The 22,481-nt window shown below is 51.4% G+C and overlaps 1 protein-coding gene across 2 annotated transcripts in view; it reads right to left on the minus strand.

Moving 5' to 3' along the window:
* Positions 1-22,481, minus strand: part of L3MBTL1 (L3MBTL histone methyl-lysine binding protein 1) — a 55,328-nt gene that overhangs the window by 14,984 nt on the left and 17,863 nt on the right. The window contains exons 3-18 of one of the 2 annotated variants that reach the window (XM_034787933.1): positions 21,971-22,194; positions 20,724-20,868; positions 19,727-19,865; positions 18,732-18,858; positions 17,926-18,013; positions 16,532-16,623; positions 15,583-15,687; positions 14,077-14,212; positions 13,274-13,365; positions 11,563-11,714; positions 6,992-7,068; positions 5,154-5,239; positions 4,313-4,423; positions 3,648-3,762; positions 2,532-2,631; positions 1,021-1,218 (exon numbers count right to left, since the gene is read on the minus strand). In XM_034787933.1, the coding sequence (XP_034643824.1) occupies positions 1,021-1,218; positions 2,532-2,631; positions 3,648-3,762; positions 4,313-4,423; positions 5,154-5,239; positions 6,992-7,068; positions 11,563-11,714; positions 13,274-13,365; positions 14,077-14,212; positions 15,583-15,687; positions 16,532-16,623; positions 17,926-18,013; positions 18,732-18,858; positions 19,727-19,865; positions 20,724-20,868; positions 21,971-22,194 (1,987 nt within the window). Of the gene's footprint in view, positions 1-1,020; positions 1,219-2,531; positions 2,632-3,647; positions 3,763-4,312; positions 4,424-5,153; positions 5,240-6,991; positions 7,069-11,562; positions 11,715-13,273; positions 13,375-14,076; positions 14,213-15,582; positions 15,688-16,531; positions 16,624-17,925; positions 18,014-18,731; positions 18,859-19,726; positions 19,866-20,723; positions 20,869-21,970; positions 22,195-22,481 lie in introns of both variants that reach the window. The other variant, XM_034787932.1, reaches the window with a different exon arrangement.

Raw genomic sequence — 22,481 nt, forward strand, 5'->3', positions numbered from 1 at the left:
ATTTCTTGCTCAATTTTATCCTACTTTTTCTACAGCAAGTTACAGTGGATCAGTATATTTGATTTGGGAGAAATGAAGTAACACCTGCCTTCCAGATTTGAACACCTCAAAATTCAGGAGTGCTCAAGCTCAGCATGGGCAGCTGTTACTTCATTTCTCCCAAATCAAATATACTGATCCACTGTAACTTGCTGTAGAAAAAGTAGGATAAAATTGAACAAGAAATGCTTCCCAGTGGTTATTAGCACTGGAATTGCTATTTTCAACAGCCATTGCCTTTTTTATTTGTTTGTTTAAAAGGAAGACAGCGATATTGCATTGGCAAATTCCCCATAGAAAGAAAGAGTGGAGCAAAAGAATAATAAAGGCACCTCAACTTTTCCTCATTTATGTAGGACAGCCTTATAATATGCATCCAGATATCCTCCAATCACACAAGCTGAAAATTGTTCCACTTTACTGCAGTTCTGTAACCATATGGGAACCAATCCTGTCTGTGTTCTGTGCACATCTAAAATTCCTGCTGAATGACCTGCCGTGGGAGCGAGTTACCAGTGACCCAGGGCTGTGGCGGAAGGAGGGTGCAGGTGGGGGGGAGAGAGCCCAGGGCTGGGGCGTCAGGAGATGTGGGGGGGCAATGGTGGGGGGGAATGAGGGAGCCCAGAGCTGCAGCAGGGGTGGGGGGAGGGAGAGTCCAGGGCTGGAGCAGCAGGGGGGTGTGGCGAGGAGCCCAGGGCTGGGACAGGAGGCAACCAAAAAATTTTTTTGCTTGGGGCGGCAAAAAACCTAGAGCCGGCCCTGTCAGTAATATATCCCTACTGTTATATTCTTATTATTCGAGCATGGAGTTATTATCCAGAGAGATTCTATGGTACAGTTTGGTTCAGGCAGGTGGTCATTCTCTGTTGGTCAGCCACAGAGCAGGACGAAGTCCCACTAAGTCAGGGCGTCACACAGACGCTCCTCTGTGCGAGGCTGTCTGCTCCGCTGGGCCAGGCTTCTTTCCCGCGCTCTCCCTACCTCCCGTGATGTCGGGATTTCTTTCGCTGAGAGAAGCCGATCAGGTTCCTTTTGCGGGCCGAGGCCTCAGTGTCTGAGAGATCGGCCTTCAGCCTCCCCTGGTTCTTCTCTGCCAAGGGGCACCCTGAGAGGCAGTAGTGAGCCGTGAATCTCCCCGTCACATGTCCGGAGCCATCACAGCCTGGTGTTGGGCACTTCCTGGAGAACAGAGGGGAAGCAGAGAGTTACACTCGGAAGAGACACTTTAAATGGGTACCAGCCCTGGAGAGAGATTGGCAGGGGACAAGACAGGAGCCCTGCTGCTGCCCATGCTGCTCATTACCCTATCTCTGCCCCACCAAACAGCCTCAGCCCTGGGCACTCAGAGAGTACTTGATGGATAGGAAGGACAAAGTTCCCTGCACAAATCTCACAGGACTCCAGTCACATGGGCGTGCTGCTTAACCAACAATTCCCCTGTAGCCTGCACAGGCTGAAATACCCCCCATGCCCCATTAACAGCATCACTCTTCCCATGGGAATACCCTGGCACTGCATGGCACTTGCTGAGCAGGTCACAGGCACCAGGGGTCATACTATCTCTACTCCCCACTACCCAGATAACTCCTTAGGCCCCAAAGCCCGGGGAGTGAGGAGGAGCGAGGTCTCAGGGGATCGGTTAACAGGCTGGGGCTAGAGAAATCCTCAGGGGCCAGAAGATCTGAGTTTCTCATGACTTGTGGCTTTGCAGCATACATCTCCCACTGCTCTGGTTTTATGCTGCAGTGCAGGGGCCTGGCTCCTACCATTCCCGATTCAATGTGATCCTCTTAGAAGTCCCAGGAGAATGGGCCAGAAAAGCATTTGGAAGGGCATGGGGAAGTTTATGGCTACCTCTCATTAAACCTACAGTGCTTTATAGCGCTCACTGATTTCAGCTTCTAAACAGAGGGCTAAGCTCCCCCAGTGATGCCCTGTTTCATCAGCCATGCCACAGATACGGTATGGTTGCCTGGCAGGGTGCAGGACCATGAGGCCACCACTGGGGGGATTCCTGGTGCACACGGGGCTTTGCCGCTGTGCGTGAGCTTCCGACAGCAGAGGGGGCAGGTCCAGAGCAGGGATTACACACCCAGGGGGGGCGTTAATTTAGCACATGCTACCCCTGCTCCCTGTAGCTACAGGGTCTCCCTGCTCTCGCTTCTCCAGGCCCGGGGGGAGGAGAGAAGGGGTTGCCTTGAGCTGGGGGAGCACCGATAGGGACGGAGGGGAGGGCTGCCAGCTAGGTGGAAGGAGCCTGAGGGGTCAGGTTGATCTGTGGGCTGGGGTGTGTGAGCCCAGGGGACCCATAGCCAGGTGGGGGCTTCTTAGCTGTGGGAGGCTCCACGGGGCAAAGGTCAGCAGCCGCACAGGACTGGAGAGCCCCCATTTGCTGCCCCCACCGGCCACTGCCAGCCCAGCTGGGCTGCAGCCTCCTGCAGCAGCAGAACAGGAGGTCTGGACTGACCCCTGCGCTGCCTGCGGGGACTCACCTGTGGTGAAAGCTGTACTTGGAGCCTTTGGTATGAGGGATGCTCTTGCAGCCCAAGGTCGGGCAGCCCCCATGGGCAGAAGTGGCTGGTTCCTTTGGCCCTAGAGCAAATGAGAGATGTGGTCATGGGTTCAGAGCCACAACAACCCGCCTGCTACCTCAGGCTAGCAACGAAGCTGCCAGGTGCCGGCACTTCCCACCACAGGTGAGTGGTGAACACGCTGATTTTAGAGACTGTTGGCTCTGCAAGTTGGAGTGCTCCTCTGGAACTCCAGTCAGGGCTTTCTCTGCTTCTGGCCACCAGCCTGCTGCTGAGACAGATCCCAGGCCTCACAGCCCCAGTGCTGACAGTACTGAACCCCCGTTTGGGCCCAATCCTTCGCTCCCTCCTCTCCTGGAATTTGCACCGAGCTCAGGGAGCTGTGCCCAGGGTCTGCCCCAGAGCACGCGGGGAGCAGATCTGCTGACTGTGAAGGTGCCATTTCAGCAGAGTCACTTTGCAAACCATCCCACAGCCTAATGCTGGGAATCGCCACATACCTGGGATTGCACCAGAAAAGGAAAGCGGAAGCGGTTCCATGGAAGAACCACCAGAGGTTGTTACTGCTACTGGCGGTAAGAATAAAAACCTGCTGGGATCAGCGCAGGGACCAGTACACACCGAGGGCTTGATCCTGCTTCCATTGGAGCCAATGGTCCAAATTCTGCTCTCACGGACACTGGTATAAAGCTGGAGTAAGTCCATTGACTTCAATGGCAACACTGCAGATTCGGTCCATTGACAAAATGCCCACTGCCGTAACAGGGCAGTGCGGGGCGATGAGATTTGCCGTGTGGAGTGCTGGTGCCAGCTCCCATTGAGAGAGGTGCACAGTGGGTGCAGTTGGAGTCTGTTCGGATACCAGCACCGCTCTGTTGGGGAGTGGGTATTCCTGCACTGCTCATGGTGTCAGTGTGCTCACTGGCCTGGGGGGTAGTGACAGCACAGGGTTGCTATAGGTTCTAGCACTTACTGGCCAGGTGATGTCAGAGCAAACACTCCCAGGGTGAGGCCTCGGGCACAGCGCCGGCAGGATGGGCCTGCAGTGACAGCACTGGCATCGGCACCGGTACTTACTGAGAGGAGGCTGCAGCGGGTGTCCAGTTTTCGAGCACCATCCCACAGGGTGGATATCCGGATGATCCGCATCGATCCAGAAATCGTAGACGTGACTCCAGCCATCAAAATGGACCTGAGGAGACGAGGTGCCAGGTCACTGCTTAACTGTCACAGTCCCCCTCTAATGAGTATTAAACCCACATGGGCTTCTTGGCAGGGTGGAATTAAAACAGAGGCATTGGAGGTCTGTGCTTCGGGCCCCAGCTCCTGGAGTCATGTGAGAATATCAGAATCTCAGCTTTCATTTCTAGCCTCATGGATGATGAAAATGTGACCCAGTGTAACAGATGCACACCAGAGTCTGCAGACAGCCTGAAACAATCACTCCAAGAGGTTGAGCTTCCCCCATTCATCCTAAACTTGCTGCCACACCAAGGAGGGATGGGAGCAGAGTCACAGAGGTCTTCATGTGGCGGTGCCTTAATTTGGGTCTGCTCCTAGGAAGAGAAAAGCTTGAGATTCCCTACGGGGGTGGGCAAGCGGGCAGGCTGGCTGGCGCACACACACACACACACACACACACACGTATTTTGCACTCAAATCTTTCCATCAGTCACTATAAGATAGGGGTAGGCAGGAGGAGCAAGCTACAGGGGCAGTTAAGCAGAAAGCGGGAAACCCACCTTTATCCGGTAATCCTCAACATCTTCCACGCTGGCCACGCGGATGAGGGAGGGAGTCCGCCTGTCCACCGCCTCCAGCTTCATGTTCACCAGAAAGCTGTGGGGCGGCCGCTGGGGCAGAGAATGCGGAGGGTCAGAGGGCAGCCCACAAGCTCCTATTTCCTTCACTATCACTCGGGCAGTAGTCCGAGCAGCTTTTTTTTTTTTTGCTTGAGGTGGCAAAAATGGTAGAGCGGCCCTGGGAGCAGGATTAAGCCAATGAGAGGCCCAGATCAGTGCTGTGCTGATGCATGATGAAAACACTTTGCTCGGCATGAGGGGCCTTTTGGGCTGGTTGGATGCTGCTATTGTCTGTCTGAAAGCAGCTTTCAGTGCATTGTGGTTATCTCCCATCACCCCTGGTCCTAACAAACCAGACTGACAATCTGGTTTCCTGGTATCACGCCCCAAAGCCCAGGAGAGAGGAATTCTACACAGCTGCTGTTTCCTTCCCCCACGCAGGGGGTGGCACTGCCCAGCAATGATCTCCCTGGCTAGGGACAATATGTGGCAATGGTTTCTGTGGCTCAACCCACCAGGCAAACCCCGCAAGGCACAGGCAGTTTTCAAATACGAGATCTGGAGCGTGAATTCAAATCCTGTGTCTGCAGGGGGCATGGGCCCAGCACCCCTGCTTTAATGGCCCATGCCAGCCCTGCTGAGACTCTATATGAGGGAGTAGCTATGTCAGATGCCACTTTAAAGACCCACATGGGAATAGCGGTGTCTCCAGAGGCCCAGTGCTCACCAGCCCGTGACTGCACCGGCAGAGCCAGCGGCAGGGCCAGGCACCGGCACTCACCACTTTAAAGGCCCAAGCTGGCACTGCAGATGCTCCAGTTTCCATCAGGTATTTTTCCCAGTTGAAGCTGTCAGGGTCGGGATAGTCTGGACAGGAAAACAATGGACATATTGAGTGGCTTCTCCTCTGGGGGATGTCCCACAATTCCCTGCTCCCCCACAGGACCAATGCAGCATTTGATCTGCACTGGGACCGGAGGGAACTCTGGAAACTCCTGGATGTGTATTAATTCCTTCCAGAGCCAGTGCAACCCATTAGGCGACCTAGGCGGTCGCCTAGGGCACTAGCATTTGGGGGGGCGGCATTTCAGGTCCTTTGGCGGCGACCAGATCTTTGGCCGCCCCGGTCGTCATCGGCATTTAGGCGGAGGGAGCTGGGGCAGGGGGGTGCCGGGAGGGCCGCCTGCAGCAAGTAACGGAGGGGGGGGAGGGACAGCACGCAGGGGAACTCCCTGCCCCAGCTCACCCCTGCTCTGCCTCCTCCCCTGAGCATACCGCCCTGCTCTGCTTCTCTCCCTCCCAGGCTTGCGGCGCCAAATAGCTGATTGGCGCCGCAAGCCTGGGAGGCGGGAGAAGTGGAGCGGCGACAGCGTGCTCGGGGAGGAGGCAGAGCAGAGGTGAGCTGGGGCGGGGAGCTGCCGCACGGCTCCCCGGGCCGGGGGGAGCTGCCGCGGGGGGGAGCGCCTTAGGGTGGGGGGCGGAGACCTGCCACAGAGCTCGGGGGTGGGGGCGCAAGGTGGAAGTTTCACCTAGGGCGCGAAACATCCTTGTACCCACCCTGATTCCTTCTGCGCCCCAAAGTCCACTCCTGGGAGGGGACGTATTAGTGAGTGACACCTGGGCCAGCATCCGACAGTTTGGGCTCTCCCTTAACTCACTGGCTAGCCTGACAGAACCAGCACACTGCACATGGACGACCACAGCTAAATCCAGAGCATCCCCTTCCCCTTAACATTGGCTCCCGCTGGCTGTGGCATGAGAGTAAAACATGGTGTTTTGAGAACACTTTAACCTGTCTGGTCATTCTATGACAGATCTGCGGGTGGCTATCTTAAAACAAAAAAACTTCAAAAACAGACTCCAACGAGAGACTGCTGAGCTGGAATTGATATGCAAACTAGACACAATCAACTCAGGATTAAATAAGGACTGGGAATGGCTGAGCCATTACAAACATTGAATCTATCTCCCCTTGTAAGTATTCTCACACTTGCTTCTTATCAAACTGTCTGTACTGAGCTATCTTGATTATCACTTCAAAAGTTTTTTTCTCTTAATTGGCCTCTCAGAGTTGGTAAGACAACTCCCACCTGTTCATGCTCTCTGTATGTGTGTATATATTTCTCCTCAATATATGTTTCACTCTATATGCATCTGAAGAAGTGGGTTGTAGCCCACAAAAGCTTATGCTCTAATAAATTTGTTAGTCTCTAAGGTGCCACAAGTACTCCTGTTCTTTTTGCGGATACAGACTAACACGGCTGCTACCCTGAAACCTCTAGTGGTAGTTCTCATTATAGTACTTCGGTACAGGAAATGTCTGTTGGACTACACTACCCAGAATCCTTAGCAAGGAACTGGGAGTGTTCTGTGTTAGGAAAGTGAGAAATAACACATGAGGGATTGCTGGCAACAACCTCAAGGCCTGTCCTTATTTAAAAAAACTCCCAGGGGTAAAATCCAGAGTTCCTTATTACTCAAGCAAAACTCCCCCCGCCTTCAGCTAAGTCAGGGTGTTAGCACATGGTCCAAAGTGTGTTCAATATACCACAGTGGGAGTTCTCTAGGGTTCAGCTCCCGGAAGCCAGCCTGGGATACCGACTCGGGCTGCGTACTCACCTTGAGGAGGTGTGAGGGGTTTCCCGTGCGCTTGACACCAGCCGACGGGGTGGATGTACGGACTGCTGGGGTCGCACCTGCAGCACACACATACACGTTCATAGGGGATGCAGGTACAGTCACACCCAGGGCATGCAATGATCTCTCCATGGTAGTGCACAGGACCTCAGAGCCAGGGCAGGCGTCCTGCCAAAGGGATGGCACCAGCTGGGACAGCACAGCACATTGGTGGCTGGAGCACAGCCTAATAGCCATGTGCCAACCTAAGCGTTCTACAACAGTCTGTGGCTGCCCTCCTCCTCACCAGAGAGGAGTGGCCCCTGTGACAGCAAGTCCTGGCAGGGTCAGTGCTACAACATGTGGGGCCCCAAATTTCCGAGAGGGAAATCAAGTAAGCCCTGAATTTCACAATGGGCCTGTCTGCAAGTCAGATCTCGCTACTCCTATGGACCCACTGCTGGGAGAGGCAAAGGAGTGAATTATTCCCTGCCCCTTTACTACTGGAGAGGAAGACAGGGCCAGCCCGTGAAGTTTCAGAGGGAGGTGATCCATGGGGCTAAGTAGTGTGTGGGGCTTGAGGCCAGTCCTGGATCGTTCACTCAGATCCCCATGGAGCACAGCACACTGGGACCTACAGTCTCCACAGGTCCCACCTCCGTATTACAGAGAAGGGTGGCGGAAATCTATTTCATTGTCTATTCTGTAAGGGCAGCTCCTAGCCCCCTAGAATAGGCCTCAGCTGGACAAAATTTGAGCACTGTTGGCCTGAAGCTCTGCAGAGAAACACAACCCAAACCTTCGAAAAACTGAGTTTTTTAAAAATGAAGGACAGCAACCTTTCCTTCTCCCAGAGACAGGGCATGAACAGACTACACTCTTGTTAAAGGGGCCATGCCCTGGACATCTTCTGGATAAGAGATGAGAGGTGGGCGTAATGGCTGAACATTCCCTCTCAGTGCTTTGAAACAAAGAAATTGGTGTAATCATAAGAACATAAGAATGGCCCTACTGGGTCAGGCCAATAGTCCATCTGGCCCAGTATCCCGTCTTTTGACAGCGATCGGTGCCAGATGCTTCAGAGGGAGTGAACAGAACATGGCAATTATCGATTGATGCGTCCCCTCTCATCCAGTCCCAGCTTCTGGCAGTCAGAGATTTAGGGACACCCAGAGCATGAGGTCATGTCCGTGACCTTCCTGGCTAATAGCTCTTGATGGACCTATCCTCCGTGAACTTATCTAGTTCTTTTTTGAACCCTCCTATGCTTTTTGGCCTTCACAACATCCCCCGGCAATGAGTTCCACAGATTGACTATGCATTGTGTGAAGAAATACTTCCTTATGTTTGTTTTAAACCTGCCGCCTATTAATTTAATTTGGTGACCCCTAGTTCGTGTGTTATGAGAAGGAATAAATAACACTTTCTTCACACCATTTATGATTTTATAGACTTCTATCACATCCCCCCCCTTAGTAATCTCTTTTCTAAACTGAAAAGTCCCAGTCTTATTAATCTTTCCTCATGTGGAAGCTGTTCCATACCCCTAATCATTTTTGTTGCCCTTCTCTGTTCCTTTTCCAATTCCAATATATCTTTTTTGAGATGAGGCGACCAGAACTGCACGCAGTATTCAAGGTGTGGGCGTACCATGGATTTATATAGTGGCATCATATTTTCTGTCTTATTATCTATCCCTTTCCTAATGGTTCCTAACATTGTTAGCTGTTACAACTCAGGAAAGCTGTTTTAGACCCCATCATTTTATATTTATAGTTGGGATTATGTTTTCCAGTGTGCACCGTTTTGTACTTATTAACATTGAATTTCATCTGCCTTTTTTGTTGCCCAGTAACCCAATTTTGTGAGATCCCGATGTAATTCTTTGCAGTCAGCTTTAGACTTAACTAATTTGGGTAATTTTGTATTGTCCGCACATTTTGCCACCTCACTGTTTACCCCTTTTTTCAGGTAATTTATGAATATGTTGAACAGCACTAGTCCCAGTACTGATCTTTGGGGGAACCTGCTATTGACCTCTCTCCACTGTGAAAACTGACCATTTATTCCTACTCTTTGTTTCCTGTCTTTTAACCAGTTATTGACCCATGAAAGGACCTTCCCTCTTATCCCATGACTGCTTACTTTGCTTAAGAGCATTTGGTGTGGGAACTTATCAAAGGCTTTCTGAAAGTCCAAGTATATTATATCCACTGAATCACCCTTGCTCACATGTTCGTTGACTCCCTCAAAGAATTCTAATAGACTGGTGAAGCATGATTTCCCTTTACAAAAGCTATGTTGACTCTTCCCCAGCCTACTGTGTTCATCTGTGTGTGTGATAATTCTGTTCTTTCCTATAGATTCAACCAATTTGCCTGGTACTGAAGTTAGTCTTATTATCCTAACATTGCCAGGATCGCCTTTTGAGCCTTTTTTTTTTTTTAAATGAGCATTACATTAGCTATCCTCCAGTCATCCGGTACAGAGGCTGATTTAAATGATAGGTTACATACTACAGGTAGTAATTCTGCAATTTCATATTTGAGTTCCTTCAGAACACTTGGATGAATACTATTTGGTCCAGTGACTCATTAGTGTTTGATTTAATCAATTTGTTCCAAAACTTCCTCTACTGACACCTCAATCTGGGACAATGCCTCAGATTTGTTACCTAAAAGAATGGCTCAGGTATGGGACTCTCCCTCACATCCTCTGCAGTGAAGACAGATGCAAAGAATTCATTTAGCTTCTCCACAATGGCCTTGTCTTCCTTGAGTGCTCCTTTAGCACCTCGATCATCCAGTGGCCCCATTCTTTGTTTGGCAGAGTTCCTGCTTCTGATGTACTTAAAAAAAATTGCTGTTAGTTTTTGTATCTTTTGTTAGTTGCCCTTCAAATTATTTTTTGGCCTTCCTAATTATGTTTGTACACTTGACTTGCCAGAGTTTATGCTCCTTTCTATTTTCCTAAATAGGATTTACTTCCAATTTTTAAAGGATATCTTTTTGTCTCTAACTGCCTCTTCTACTGTGTTGTTTAGCCATGGGGCACTTTTATGGTCCTCGTACTGTTTGTTTGTTTGTCTTTTAATTATTTAGTTGGTGCCTCTAGTATGGTGTTTTTAAATAATTTCATGCTGCTTGCAGGCATTTCACTCATGATTATTTCTTTTAATTAGCTTCCTTCTTTTTGCGTAGTTCCCCTTTTTCAAGTTAAATGCTACTGTGGTTGTATAGGGACTGGGAGTGGCTGGCTCACTACAAAAGCAATTTTCCCTCTCTGGGTATTGACACCTCCTCATCAGTTATTGGGAGTGGACCACATCCACCCTGACTGAACTGACCTTGTTCACACTGGTTCTCCACTTGTAAGGTAACTCCCTTCTCTTCATGTGTCAGTATATTTATGCCTGTATCTGTAATTTTCACTCCATGCATCTGAAGAAGTGGGTTTTTTACCCACGAAGGCTTATGCCCAAATAAATCTGTTAGTCTTTAAGGTGCCACCGGACTCCTCATTGCTACTGTCGTTGGTTTCTTTGGTATTTTGCCCCTATCAAGGATGTTAAATTTAATTACATTAGTCACTATTACTGAGTGGTTCAGCTACTTTCACCTCTTGGACCAGATCGTGTCACCACTAAGGACTAAATCAAGAATTGCCTCTCCCCTTGTGGGTTCCAGGACTAGTTGCTCCAAGAAGCAGTCATTTATGGTGTCTAGAGATTTTATCTCTGCATCCTGTCCTGAGGGGACGTGTATCCAATCAATATGGGATAGTTGAAATCTCCATTATTACTGGGTTTTCTGCTTTGGTAGCCTCTCTAATCTCCCTGAGCATTTCAGTCACAGTCACCACACTGGTCAGATGGTCAGTGATTCCCACTGCTATACTCATTATGAATTTCTATCCATAGAGATTCTATGGGACCGTTTGAATCGTTTAAGATTTTTACTATATTTAACTCTGTGCTTTCACATACAGTGCCACTCCCCCACCAGCGCAACCTACTCTGTTATTCCTATATATTTTGCACATTTCTATACATTTTGAACCCTGGTATTGCTGTGTCCCATAGATATTCATCATTCCACCAAGTTTCTGTGATGCTGCCACTCTCCAGGAGTGTGGTGAGAGGGTCAGAGATTGCTGGTTATGAGGTTGGACTTGGAGATTCTGCATTTGTAGCAGAGTTTAACTGTGCAGAATTAATCCACAAGGGGCCTGAGCTCAGCTGCAAATTTCGGCTCGAGGTGTGAACTTTCTCAAAGTTCAGATGGGCTCAGAACCAGGGTTTGGTTCAGGCCTGTCTTTAGAGTTATTTTAATAAGAGACATAGAATCATGGACTAAAAGGGACTGCAGTGGGGAACGAGAACACTTAGGCCTGCTTGGACCCTTTAAGGTTTGACATTTCCTCATGCTTGCAGGAAGAAATTCACTTCCTCAGGACAGTACCAGACAATTGGCCAAGACAAGTGCATTATCCACATCCCGGGAAGCATCCGGTATCAGTCACTGCAGGAAGCAGCACAGTGAGGCAGTGCTGGAAGGTCATGCCCGTGTTCTTACCAGTAGTCATAAGTATCATCCCAGTTGTCAAAGTGCACCAGAAAACGATTGTCCACCACGTCCGTCACCGTGGCAACGCATATCAAGGAAGGGTTCATGCGGTCCACGGCTTCTAGTTTTGTGCCCACCTGGAATCCCGTGGGAACAGCATTCTGGGGAAAGAAGAGAAACAGAGTAGGTGCATCTGGGCACCAATCAGTTTGCTCTTATGGCTATGTCCCCACCATGCCCTGAGCAGCTGCTGGCCGGCACCATATGGAACACTTGAGCAGTAACCCTGTGCCCTTCATCTGAGGGGCTCGAAGTGCTTTTAACATTAGTGAATTTAGCCTCACAGCACCCCGGGAAGCAGGCACAGGTATGGAAACTGAGGCACAGGACATTTATATGACGTGGCTTAGGTTGCAGGGCAAGTTGCTCACAGATCTGGGAAGATACAGATGAATCAAGACTGCCAGGCCCCTGCTAGATGCTGCGGTCCCAGACAAGAACAGCTTCCCTTAGAATTAGGATCTATAATGTCACTTGTTTCCACTGTTGCTTTCCAATCTCTAGCAACAATCTTTATTACTAGGGGTTGACGTGAGGAAAGACAGTGGTAGTATTCTCATCCTAAATCTCCCTCACCTGCACTCCCCTCCCACCTGGTCCACAATTCCTGCACTCCCCTCTTACCATGCCCACCTGGTCCGGTCTTCTCAGATATAACATTTACATAAAACCCTGTGTCATAAATACTGCACTGACAGAGCTGAGTGAGAAATCGTTGCGATAATCACACACCATTTGTTGGTATTGAATTTATCAGTGAGACAACAATGGATTGTTATTATTTATTGTTTAAGAGCTGATAAGGTTTTTTTCCAAACATTTTGAAAAAAAATTTCCAAAAATTTTTGAAAATGTCAGCAAAAAGTATATTTTGTTCAGGGTTCTTTGTAAAAATATTCCCAGTCTCACCCCCCCACACCTCTTTCTCTCCCTGAAAAAAGGAGAGAACATGGAAGAAAGAGGGAGAAAGGAGGATACAGGTGAAAAACTGATCCTTTTTTGGTTTAAAAAAAAAATCTAGAACATTTTTTTTAAAAAAGAAAAATTTTCCTGGAAATATTTTTAAACAAATACTTTTGACCAGCTCTGTCTGTGGCTACATCTACATTTATGGCGGCAGATAGAGTATGGGCACTGCACATCCAGCTAGCGTGGGTATAAGTAGCAGTGTAGGCGGTGAGGGATGGATTAGGTGAGTCAAGTGGAGTAAGCGCCCTACATGCCTGAACTCCCTGGTATAAATCCTACACAGTTCTCTACACACTCAGGCAATGCCTCCCATGTCTACACTGCTGCCCCCTACCCTGCCAGAGCCTTTCCTCACTGCTGGAGCCTTTCACTGCGGCATGTAGCTACACATGTAATGCCTGTACTCCACGCGGCACCTTAAGTGTAGACACAGGCTGTATTAGAGATGGGTCCAAACAAACCTCCCTTACCTGAACAACCCCCAACACTGGTGACACAGTCACTAACTTACAGTGTTCTTTGTGTGCACGGTGCATGAACAGGTTGATCTCTGTGGGTCGACCCCCATTTCAGGAGCAGCATTACGATTGAGGGGGGATTGGGGGGATGTTGGGAGGAAGGGGCCAAAGCAAATGCATGTGAACGTAGAGGCGTTCGCTTGGAAGGAGGAAGAAGAGGATCTGCCACTCACATTGTTTGGGGTCACAAAGAGGTGCCTGGGAGCTGCCTGAGCCTTCGTTATCCTCAGATAGTTCGTCCAGGTGAACTCCTCCTCCTTGTAACCTAAACACCCTCAGGAAAAGAAAAGACAGAAACAAACGTACAGAGAGAGCAGCAGCTTCTCCACAGGCCAGCAGGACCCGCAAGGACAGGCGTGGTGCCTTTGTGCTGTGCTTCAAAAGACTGCATAGGCGTCAGACTGGGGAGCCAACATCCGGCCACTGCCTCCTGCCCAGCATCTACCCTTCTACCATTCTGCAGCCATCCTCACTCCTGAATGGGTGCACATGGCAGCGTAGTGGTTGTGGCACCTCATATACACCGAATGGGGAATGCTGCAGTACTGGTACTAGCCACAGGGGCAAAGGGCGACAAGCAGTCTTAACGCCCATTGGTCTGTATGCTCAGCCCCTCGCCGGTCAGGCCCTACACATCTGCTTTTCAGTGCTGTCCACCATACTCCTGCTTGGGACCGTGACACCTGGGACTGAAAGGCTCAGCACCTGAGCAGGATTCGAACCCAGACCTCCAGAGGGGACAGACGTTCTGTGCCATGCCCGCCCACATGGGAGAATCTGACTCCTCCCCCTGTAGCAACTCTGTCTCCTCTTCTCCCCACAGGCCTCCACCCTTGGCTTGAGCACTGATGAAGACATAACCAGCCTTCTCCTGCTCTCAAGGGTCCCACATGCTCCACGCATCCTGACTGCCAGCACACAAGGGGAAGGCCCATCTGGAGCAGCACCCACAGTCCTGAGGTCACTGACCTCTTACCTTTGGGGGGCTGCAGTTTGTGCCCCGTCTCCTCAGACCAGCCGGCAGGATGAATGTTGGGGGAGTCAGCGTTCAGCCAGAAATCATGGCATTCGGAGTAGCCATCAAAGTGCAGGCGCATCCGATAACCACACACCTGCAGCGAGGAGGGGAAGGGAACTGAAGGATGAGCGCGCCCCCAGCTGCACTGCCCCATGTGGGCTCTAACCCCCTTCAAGCAACATGTGCCTAAGAAGTCTGTCCGGCAGCCCACGCACAAGCACCATCACTTACCTCCTTGATAGCTTGCTGAGAAGGCCGGGGAGCCATATTGACACGCTGGTGTCAGGAATCAGGAAATGCATTTGAAGTCTGGGAGATCTGTGCGTTTAACATAGGAACAGGGCAGGCACTGAGCCACTGGCCCCAGTACTTCTACTCTCAGCAACAGCTACAGAAAGATTCCGACTTTACTGCCGGCCTTTCTCGTCAGGGCACAGGGTGAAACGGTGACACAGTCAGCCCTGGTGTGGATCCAGGGTTATAAAGACCTCACAGCAGTAGATTCCTCCACCTCCTTCTCCCAAGCGTTTTGCACGAGGTTGTTGCCCTGGCAAAAATATGCCAGCAGCAAGAAACAAACAAAACGGCTGCTTTGTGGAATTTCTCACCTTGAAGGAGGATTGAGTAGACTTCAGCTGCTGGCCCATGAGTGCTGTAGGTCACGGACTGTGCACCTTACACGAATGTAGTGCAGATGGAAGGGTCTGGCCTGACAGCCTAGAGACTGAAGGCCTCTGTTTATCCACAGAACGGGTGCAGATCGGACAGTGGAAGAACAAGCTCCTACTCACTGCCCCACCAACGTGGCTCAGACTGTCCAAGAGTGATCAAATCAAGGGGCCATAGGGTACTTCCATCTCCATGGTCTATTCACTCCTGGGTTCCTCTGATGACCGTGCTAACATGGCCGCCAACCGAGATGGTGATTCTGCAATGTGGCCACCTGTCCTCTACCAAACCCCCTGACACCCTCAACTCACTTGACCTACACCGCCAAACCACCAGCGCATTTCACAACCAGGAGCTTGGCCAGGCGATGTCTGGGTGACTGCCAGCCAGCCCTGGATTTGAACGGATAGCCTAACAGTGAGACCCATGAGTGGTCTCCTGAGCCACCTCCTGCACAGCATTTCCTTTCTCCCCCTGGAAACCCCCTCACACAACATGGCTGTGAGCACACGTGGGGAAAGGGCAGCGGAGGGGCTGGGAAAGGCAGGCAGGAGCTGTCGGCCTGTAGCTGCGGCTGCACAGGAGGACATGGAATGGCAGTGTCACACTGAAGACCATCAGAGGAGGGAGGTTCTGGAACAGCCTCCCAGTAGGAGGAATGGGGACAAACCACGCAACTAGTGTCAAGTTGGAGCTCGATATGTTTAATCGACAGGATCACGTAACCGGGTTCCCTGCAATAGCAGGAGACTGGACTTGACGAGCCAGGAGGTTCCTTTCAGTCCCACGTCTTACCTCAGCCACAGTCAGGATGAAGTACATCGAAGGGTGCTGGGGATCGATCCCCTCCAGCTTCATCCCCACCTTGAAGCCATTCTTGTGCTGGGCAACTGACTGGTACTGAAAACGAGAGAGAAACAGACCTGCTCCAATCACTCATCACAGCCCGTTGGAGGACAGAGTCCTGGGGTTAACCAGTGGGTTTTTTTGTTTTTTTAAAGCCATTCTCTGTTTTCTGTGGTTTGTTTCTCTCATTGCCGATAGGACAGGAAACATGACAGCACTGGCTTGCCATGCACGCTCCCCTGAGCGCTCTCTATTGCCCAGCCTAGAGATGAGCCTCCCCTAAGTACGGGGGTGTTTGCAGCTGGAATTGTGGGCTCATCTCTTGACCAGACAAGGGCAGGAGAGAGAGGTTCATAGAGTGAATTAGACTCACGTTTTCCCAGCCAGCGGGCAGCTGGCGAAGGTCGGGGTGGGGCAGAATCAAGGGGATGGAGGAGAAGGGCATTGACAGGACCATCACTCTATAGCAGTGGTTCTCAAACTTTTGTACTGGTGACCCCTTTCACACAGCAAGCCTCTGAGTGCGACCCCCCCCCTTATAAATTAAAAACACTTTTTTATATATTTAACACTATTATAAATGCTGGCTGCAAAGCTGGGTTTGGGGTGGAGGTTGACAGCTCGTGACCCCCCATGTAATAACCACACGACCCCCTGAAGGGTCCCGAACACCCAGGTTGAGAACCCCTGATCTATAGGGCATTTACTGAGCAAACAGACTTCGAGTGGGGGGCAAAGGTCACAAAGGGGAGGGCTAGAGCAACGCTGGAGAGCGGCGGAAGAAGACAATTGGTTACCCCAGGACGAAGGATTGGGCATTGCCCACAGCTAGGAAAACAGGAACGAGATGGAGAGGAGATGAGAAGAGAAAAAAAGAAAGGAGAAAATCCCAACTCACTTCTTGGAACAGATTTAAAGGGGCAGTGATGGCTTTCTGCTCCTCCAGGTAGGATGCCCAGGACCAGCCTTCTTTCTTCTCCTCGCTGGAACCTGAGCTTGGCAGAAACGCACACACAAGCCACTCAGAGATGCGGCTGAAGATCTGGTTAGTTTCCTTTGGAACCGACCCTTGAGCTGGTCCAGGCAAGGAGAAAAGCAGACCAGCTCCCACCGCCTCACCCCAGCGTACAGTGGGCAGGGTCCTTCACCAGCCTCCAACCACTTTCACCCGCGTTCGGAGATGTGGGAAGGCAGAGGTGGGCTGCCCAGTGAGTGATGCACCTTGACGAAAACGGCTGTATCCTGCTCTCCGTGACCTGCTCCCATCCCCAGTGACCTCAGGCACCGCCCTCCAGGTGTAACACTGGGCCAAAGCCCTGTCTGTCCATCTGTTCAGCTGGAAGGGGGAGATGAAAAGCCATCTCCCATGCAGACCAGACCCAGGCCAGTATTCTTTCTATCCCTCTACATGGTGTCACTGCCTATAGTGGGGGCCCAGGGTCATGCAATAAAAGAATCCTACTGCATATAGCGCAGAAAACCCTGAGGAGAACCCAGATACATTCTGAGCCAGCCAGCATCGACGGCTGAGACATTCAAAGCCTCCAGTAGGAGAGAAATGCCCAAGTCCCATTCCTTTTAATCCAAGCAAAGGTTCAGGAACAGCTGTAAAAACAAGAGGGAGTCCCCAGAGCAGCCAGAGACAGGCCAGCTCCATTAGCACAGGGACTAACCAATTGACAAGGCTGAGTGTGAGCTGCTGCATTTGTACTGGTATGTACCTATCTGAGATGTTTATCTGGCTCTCCTCACCGTAGAACCTGAGCACCTTGCAATTTTTAACATATTAAAGACCCCTGGGAAGAAGGCAAGTGCTACTAGCCCCATTGCACAATGGGGGAACTGAGGCACAGAAAAACTAATTGACTTGCCCAAGGTCACAGGAAGTCTATGGTAAAAAAGGGATTGAACCCAGGTCTATCTAACCACTGACCCAGCACCCTACCCCTGGGCCATCCATCCTCTCTTCACTGGGGGAGATCTCTGGTGGGAAAGGGGCTATAGGAACCCAAATCTTAATCCTATCGGTAGATGCATTCAGAGACCGGACACGGGACTAGACGAATCTTGGGTCTGAACCAATCTGGCAGCTCCTATGGCTAATCATCCATGCGATACAAGGTAACATCATTTCATCAGGTGGATTCAGGTGGCATCATGAGCTACAGGAATGCCCCCGTGCCCCTGGGATGTTGTCAGCCAGATGGTGAGCAGGTCACTTAGCTGACTTTTACCCGCCTGTAGCTGCTGCTGCATGGGAAGCAGCCACCAGAGCCCTGCCACACCCCTTACCGTGCTGGTTCATGCTCCACTCTTCGCTCTCCGTGTTGCTGATGGTGGGGTCTCCCCCCGAGTTCTTTCTCTCTTCCTGCTTCTCCTCCTAACCACGAGAGTACAGAGAACGGATGTCAGTCACTCACCACCCTTGTAATGTCTCAGACCTTCTTTGATTATGACGGCGCTCAAGAATTTTTGGGTACCCAAATCCAAGAAATGGACAGCCAAGAGGATCTGGCTTGTGAATAGATCGAAGCTGTCGGAGAGGGATTTGGGAGTGGATTTGAAAGGACCTCACTAAAAATGGATTTATTGTGAGCGGTGCCGTCTTATTTTTTCGGCCAGCGGGTGCTTTATGCCCCAGAACGCAGCATCTGGATCACTGTGGCAGATGCGCTCTGGTTTGTAAGTGTAGTTTCTCAGTGTTTCATGCTCACGAGGCCAGGCTTCTCGCAGAGCTCAGGGCTGGGGGTTGAAGTGTTCAGCATCCACCATCGTGGCTCAGTTTTCAAAAGTGCTCAGCACCCAACGTCCATCCAAGTGCTGAGACCTCTGAAAATGTGGCCCAAGACGGCTACAGGACTCGAGGGTCAGTCCCTTTGGATATCTATTTACCCCCCTCTCTTTCTGCTCTTTGGAGTTAAGTTGTCAGTTTCTGATTAATACTTGGACATATAATGGATATTGCACTGACAATTATAAACAAAAAAGGGGGGGAGGGACACACACACACACACACACGAGGGCAGGGTACCCTAGCCTCTCCACTGACAAGCATCTGTGTGTGATCTTGTCCCGTCCGTGCCGGTCCTCTCTCCTACCATTTGCTCTGATTCATATTCCTCCTCCTCCGAAGGGCTCTGGTAATCCTTTCTTTTCCGTTTTTTCACCGGCTTGAGGATTTCGGTGGCGTTAGTGCTGCCGGCAGAGTTCTCCACTATGACAGACCTGCAGGGGAGAAGGGACCGTAATGCCCATCAGCAGAGAGGAGCCACGCTGCACATTGGCAAGAGATGGGATGTCAGCAAACTTGGTTCGAAGGGGCCTGGCAGGGAGGGAGGTTGTGTGGCCAACACCAGTCTGAAAAGCAACTGCCTTTTCAATCCCTCCTCCAGTGCCTATACACCTGCACACACATGCACTAACATATATGAACACACGCACACACACGCACTGTTCCTCATGATTAAAATGAGCAATCTGCCAAGAACGTGTGTCTTCATGTGGTCAAAATTAAGAGATGAGCCTGAACCAAAATCCTGCATCCAAGTATCCTCGAACACTGGGGTATCTGAAATCCAAATCTGAATCCAGATCCAAATAGACTGATCTTTATAACGGTCAGGACCAAATGCCTGGATCCAAGCAACCCAGAATGACAGGGCACTGGAGATCCAGATCTATATGTGGTGGTCTGCCCTCATCTGTGAGCTGGGAAATCAGATGAGGGAAAACGTGTCCTTTGGGGACCAAGGTGAGGACGCCTTTCCCTGGAGAAGCTTCTCATAGCGCCAAGCGCAGCCCACTCCTGCACTGAGACCACAAACAATCTGAGTGACAGCTTGGCCCCGCTGAAATCAATAGCAAAACCTGCCCTGACTTCAGTGGGCTCAGGGACATCCTGCGCGTTTGCTTGAAGAATAACCTGCCCACAGGAAAAAAGAGAGGGGTCTCCCAGCCCACGCAGACACACGCCTGTATCCCCCTCTCCTCTAGAGAACAAAGGCTGGTCTGAGAAAGACAGGGTTTGGCTCAGCACGTTTCCCCCTGAAGGTGCAGGTTCTTCTTCCCCCACCTGAAGCAGCGTCTCCTTTACCTTTCCTTGAACTGCCGATGACAGTGTTCGCTGCAGAACCCCCTGCCCTCCCGGGCCCCCTCCGACACATGTCTCCGGCCACAGGTATCGCAGTGGCACATGCTCTCTGCTGTCGGCAGCTTGGGCTGCTCGGGCACGTCTGCGTCAGGAGAAAGTGAAAGGGACGTGAACTCCAACGGGAGAGAGCCGCTGGGGCAGGAGAACAGCACAAGTCAGAAGACACCTGCCTCCCATATGGCTCAAGGGTGGATGTAGGCACCACACACATACCCCGGGGAGGCTGAAGCTCTCTTTCAGCCCTACCTTGGGGCAGGATTGAGGGAGGCACTTTGGAAGCAGGCCCTGTGGTCAGCAGGGTCCAGTGTACAGTTGCTTACTGGGCTGGGCTTGGACAGGATGTCCCGTCTCACTCCTTGACAAGAAGATCGTGTGGAGAAAGCCTCATGGAAACTCTGCCTGAAATGATGCATTGGTTCCAGCCGGCCACTGGGGTTTTGGGACAGGGCAACATGTCTGTTGAGCTACTGGCCCTCCAGAAGACACCAACAAGTGGATAAAGGAGCCTTCTGGATTTCCCACTAGGGAAAGCCAAACACCCGTCTATAGGGGCAGGAGTGGGGATCTTTCTGGAAGGGTTGGAGAGACAGAGCTGCAGTGGCTCCAGAGCCCATTGTGACTTAGCCCAACCCCACCCTCCCTTTAGGGTCTGAGATCACTTCAGAGGAGAGGCACCAGCAGAAATCCACCCTCCCCATGGCCCAGTGTGACAGAGATATTAACACCACCACTGACATGAATACCGTTTCCAAATGCTTAAAGACATCGGAGCCAAAGAGAGCCAGTGCAAGCTAGTGGGACTCCCTCGAAAGCTCCCAAGCCCTGGGCGCACCCACCAAGTCACAGGTAAGAGTAAGTGCCGGCTCTTCCCAGCACACTGCAAGTCATGGTGTCCAGCAGGTCGCCTAGAGCCAAAATCGTGCCAAGCTAGCATCCTTACCCTGAGCAGCAGCTGGATTGTCTCTGCTGGTGGGCGCCACCTCCGACTCCCCATCTCTCTCCGCATGACCCTCCTTTAGGGGCTCCACAGGGGGGATCTTATCAGCACTCACCACTTTCAGCGTCCCATATTCATTTATCCGAAACTGGGTTATTAACGCAAACACAAAAGGGAAGAAAGATAAAAACGTAACCCACTGGGGAGTGTGCGACAGGTCCCCCTTTGGCCCCACCCACAAGGGACAGGAGTCTGGGACAGCCCCACCTAGGAACTCTTAGCTCAAGTTGTAGCAGCTTGTGATTTTTAGATGTGAAGGTTCCTAGTTCAATCCCCGGTGTGTCAGCCAAGTTGGCGGCCATCACAAAAACATAAGGCAAGAAGGACTAATGGACTCAGACATAACATTGTTGACGCGTCTCCCCCATGAAGGTCAACCCTTCCCCTGGTGCTGGACATGCCAGGTCAGCCCTACCAGGTGAGAGAGGGGCAAAGAACAGGATGGGGATATGGGAACTGTGGGGTCTCCACCCAGCCCTTTAACTGACCCACTGTTCAATCTCAGGGAAAGCTTTTCACTGCCATGGAGAGGGCAGGGTTTGGCCTGGTGGCTGACATAGCAGGGAGGGCAGAGTGCTGTCTGGAGGCTGGAACAGCCCGAAGGAGGCAGGGTACTGGATGAGGTAGTAGAGGGGATGGGGTACACTGGTTATTGTAACAGTCTAGGCACTGCAGCTGTGTGTTGTGCATGGATCACTAGCACTAAGCTACCGAGCCAGCCCCAGTGGGTGCTTATCATAAACACCAGCCGAACTACCTCTAAAGATAGTCCTGATCGGATACCTTTAGGGCCAGCCTTTCAGTGGTGGATGCCATGGTTTGGCCTGCACAAGTGTACATGCACTGGCACCACATCTGTGCTCTGAAAGGCCACTGGGCCATGCAAAGCCACTGAGGTCTGCTCCTTCAGCGTGTGCAGTTACCTGTTTGTGGGCACACCTGCAGCATCCTCCATCCAAAGGCTGGCTAGGGAGTTAAAGGGCTCCCTCTCATTCTCTGCTAATGAGGAACAGGCTCAGAAGGTAGAATCCTAATGATGAACCTGGAGGGCAGGAGCCCAAGAAGACGCTCTTATTGCCCTCGTAGGAAAGCAGCTGCATAACCTGCCAGTTCCTAATTCTCCGTGGACGCGCCCAGCCAGGGTTAAGGGTGCTAGTGTACAGGGGTCTGGCTCCCCCCCCCCCACTTACTCTTAAGTTGCTGCCAGGCAGAGTGGCCACGCCATCTTTCCACTCCAGTACCCGGACGGTGTTGCAGGTCTGCACCCCGCTGATCTGGGGGATGACGGTCGCCGTGATCGGCTCGTTCCCTGCCCCTCTCTCTAGTCTCTCGACGCCTGCGCTTCTCTGCTGCTCCCGGGGAAATCGCTGGATCTCTAAGGTGCTGGCGGGGAGGCTGATGGTGGCTGTGTTTGCTGGAGAAGGGTGAAAAGGTAAAGAGGGACAAACACTTCATATACATGCAGCAGGCACAGGGTGGGGCAGCAGCCAATACAGCACAAGGGGGTGAGGGATGCCAGGCACACGGTCTGCGCTCACTCTGTTCGCACACCCGACTCTTAGGTTTGCGCCAGGGGTTTCCTTGAAAGGTGTCAATCCGCCGGGTCTGACCTGCCTTACAGCAGCAGCTACTTGTTCTGTGTCCTGCAGAATCAAGTCCCAATTCTGAGCTCAATACACCTCAATGGGGGAGGGGGGGAGG

The sequence above is a fragment of the Trachemys scripta genome, chromosome 12, assembly GCF_013100865.1.
Source record: "Trachemys scripta elegans isolate TJP31775 chromosome 12, CAS_Tse_1.0, whole genome shotgun sequence".
Lineage (NCBI taxonomy): Eukaryota > Metazoa > Chordata > Testudines > Emydidae > Trachemys > Trachemys scripta.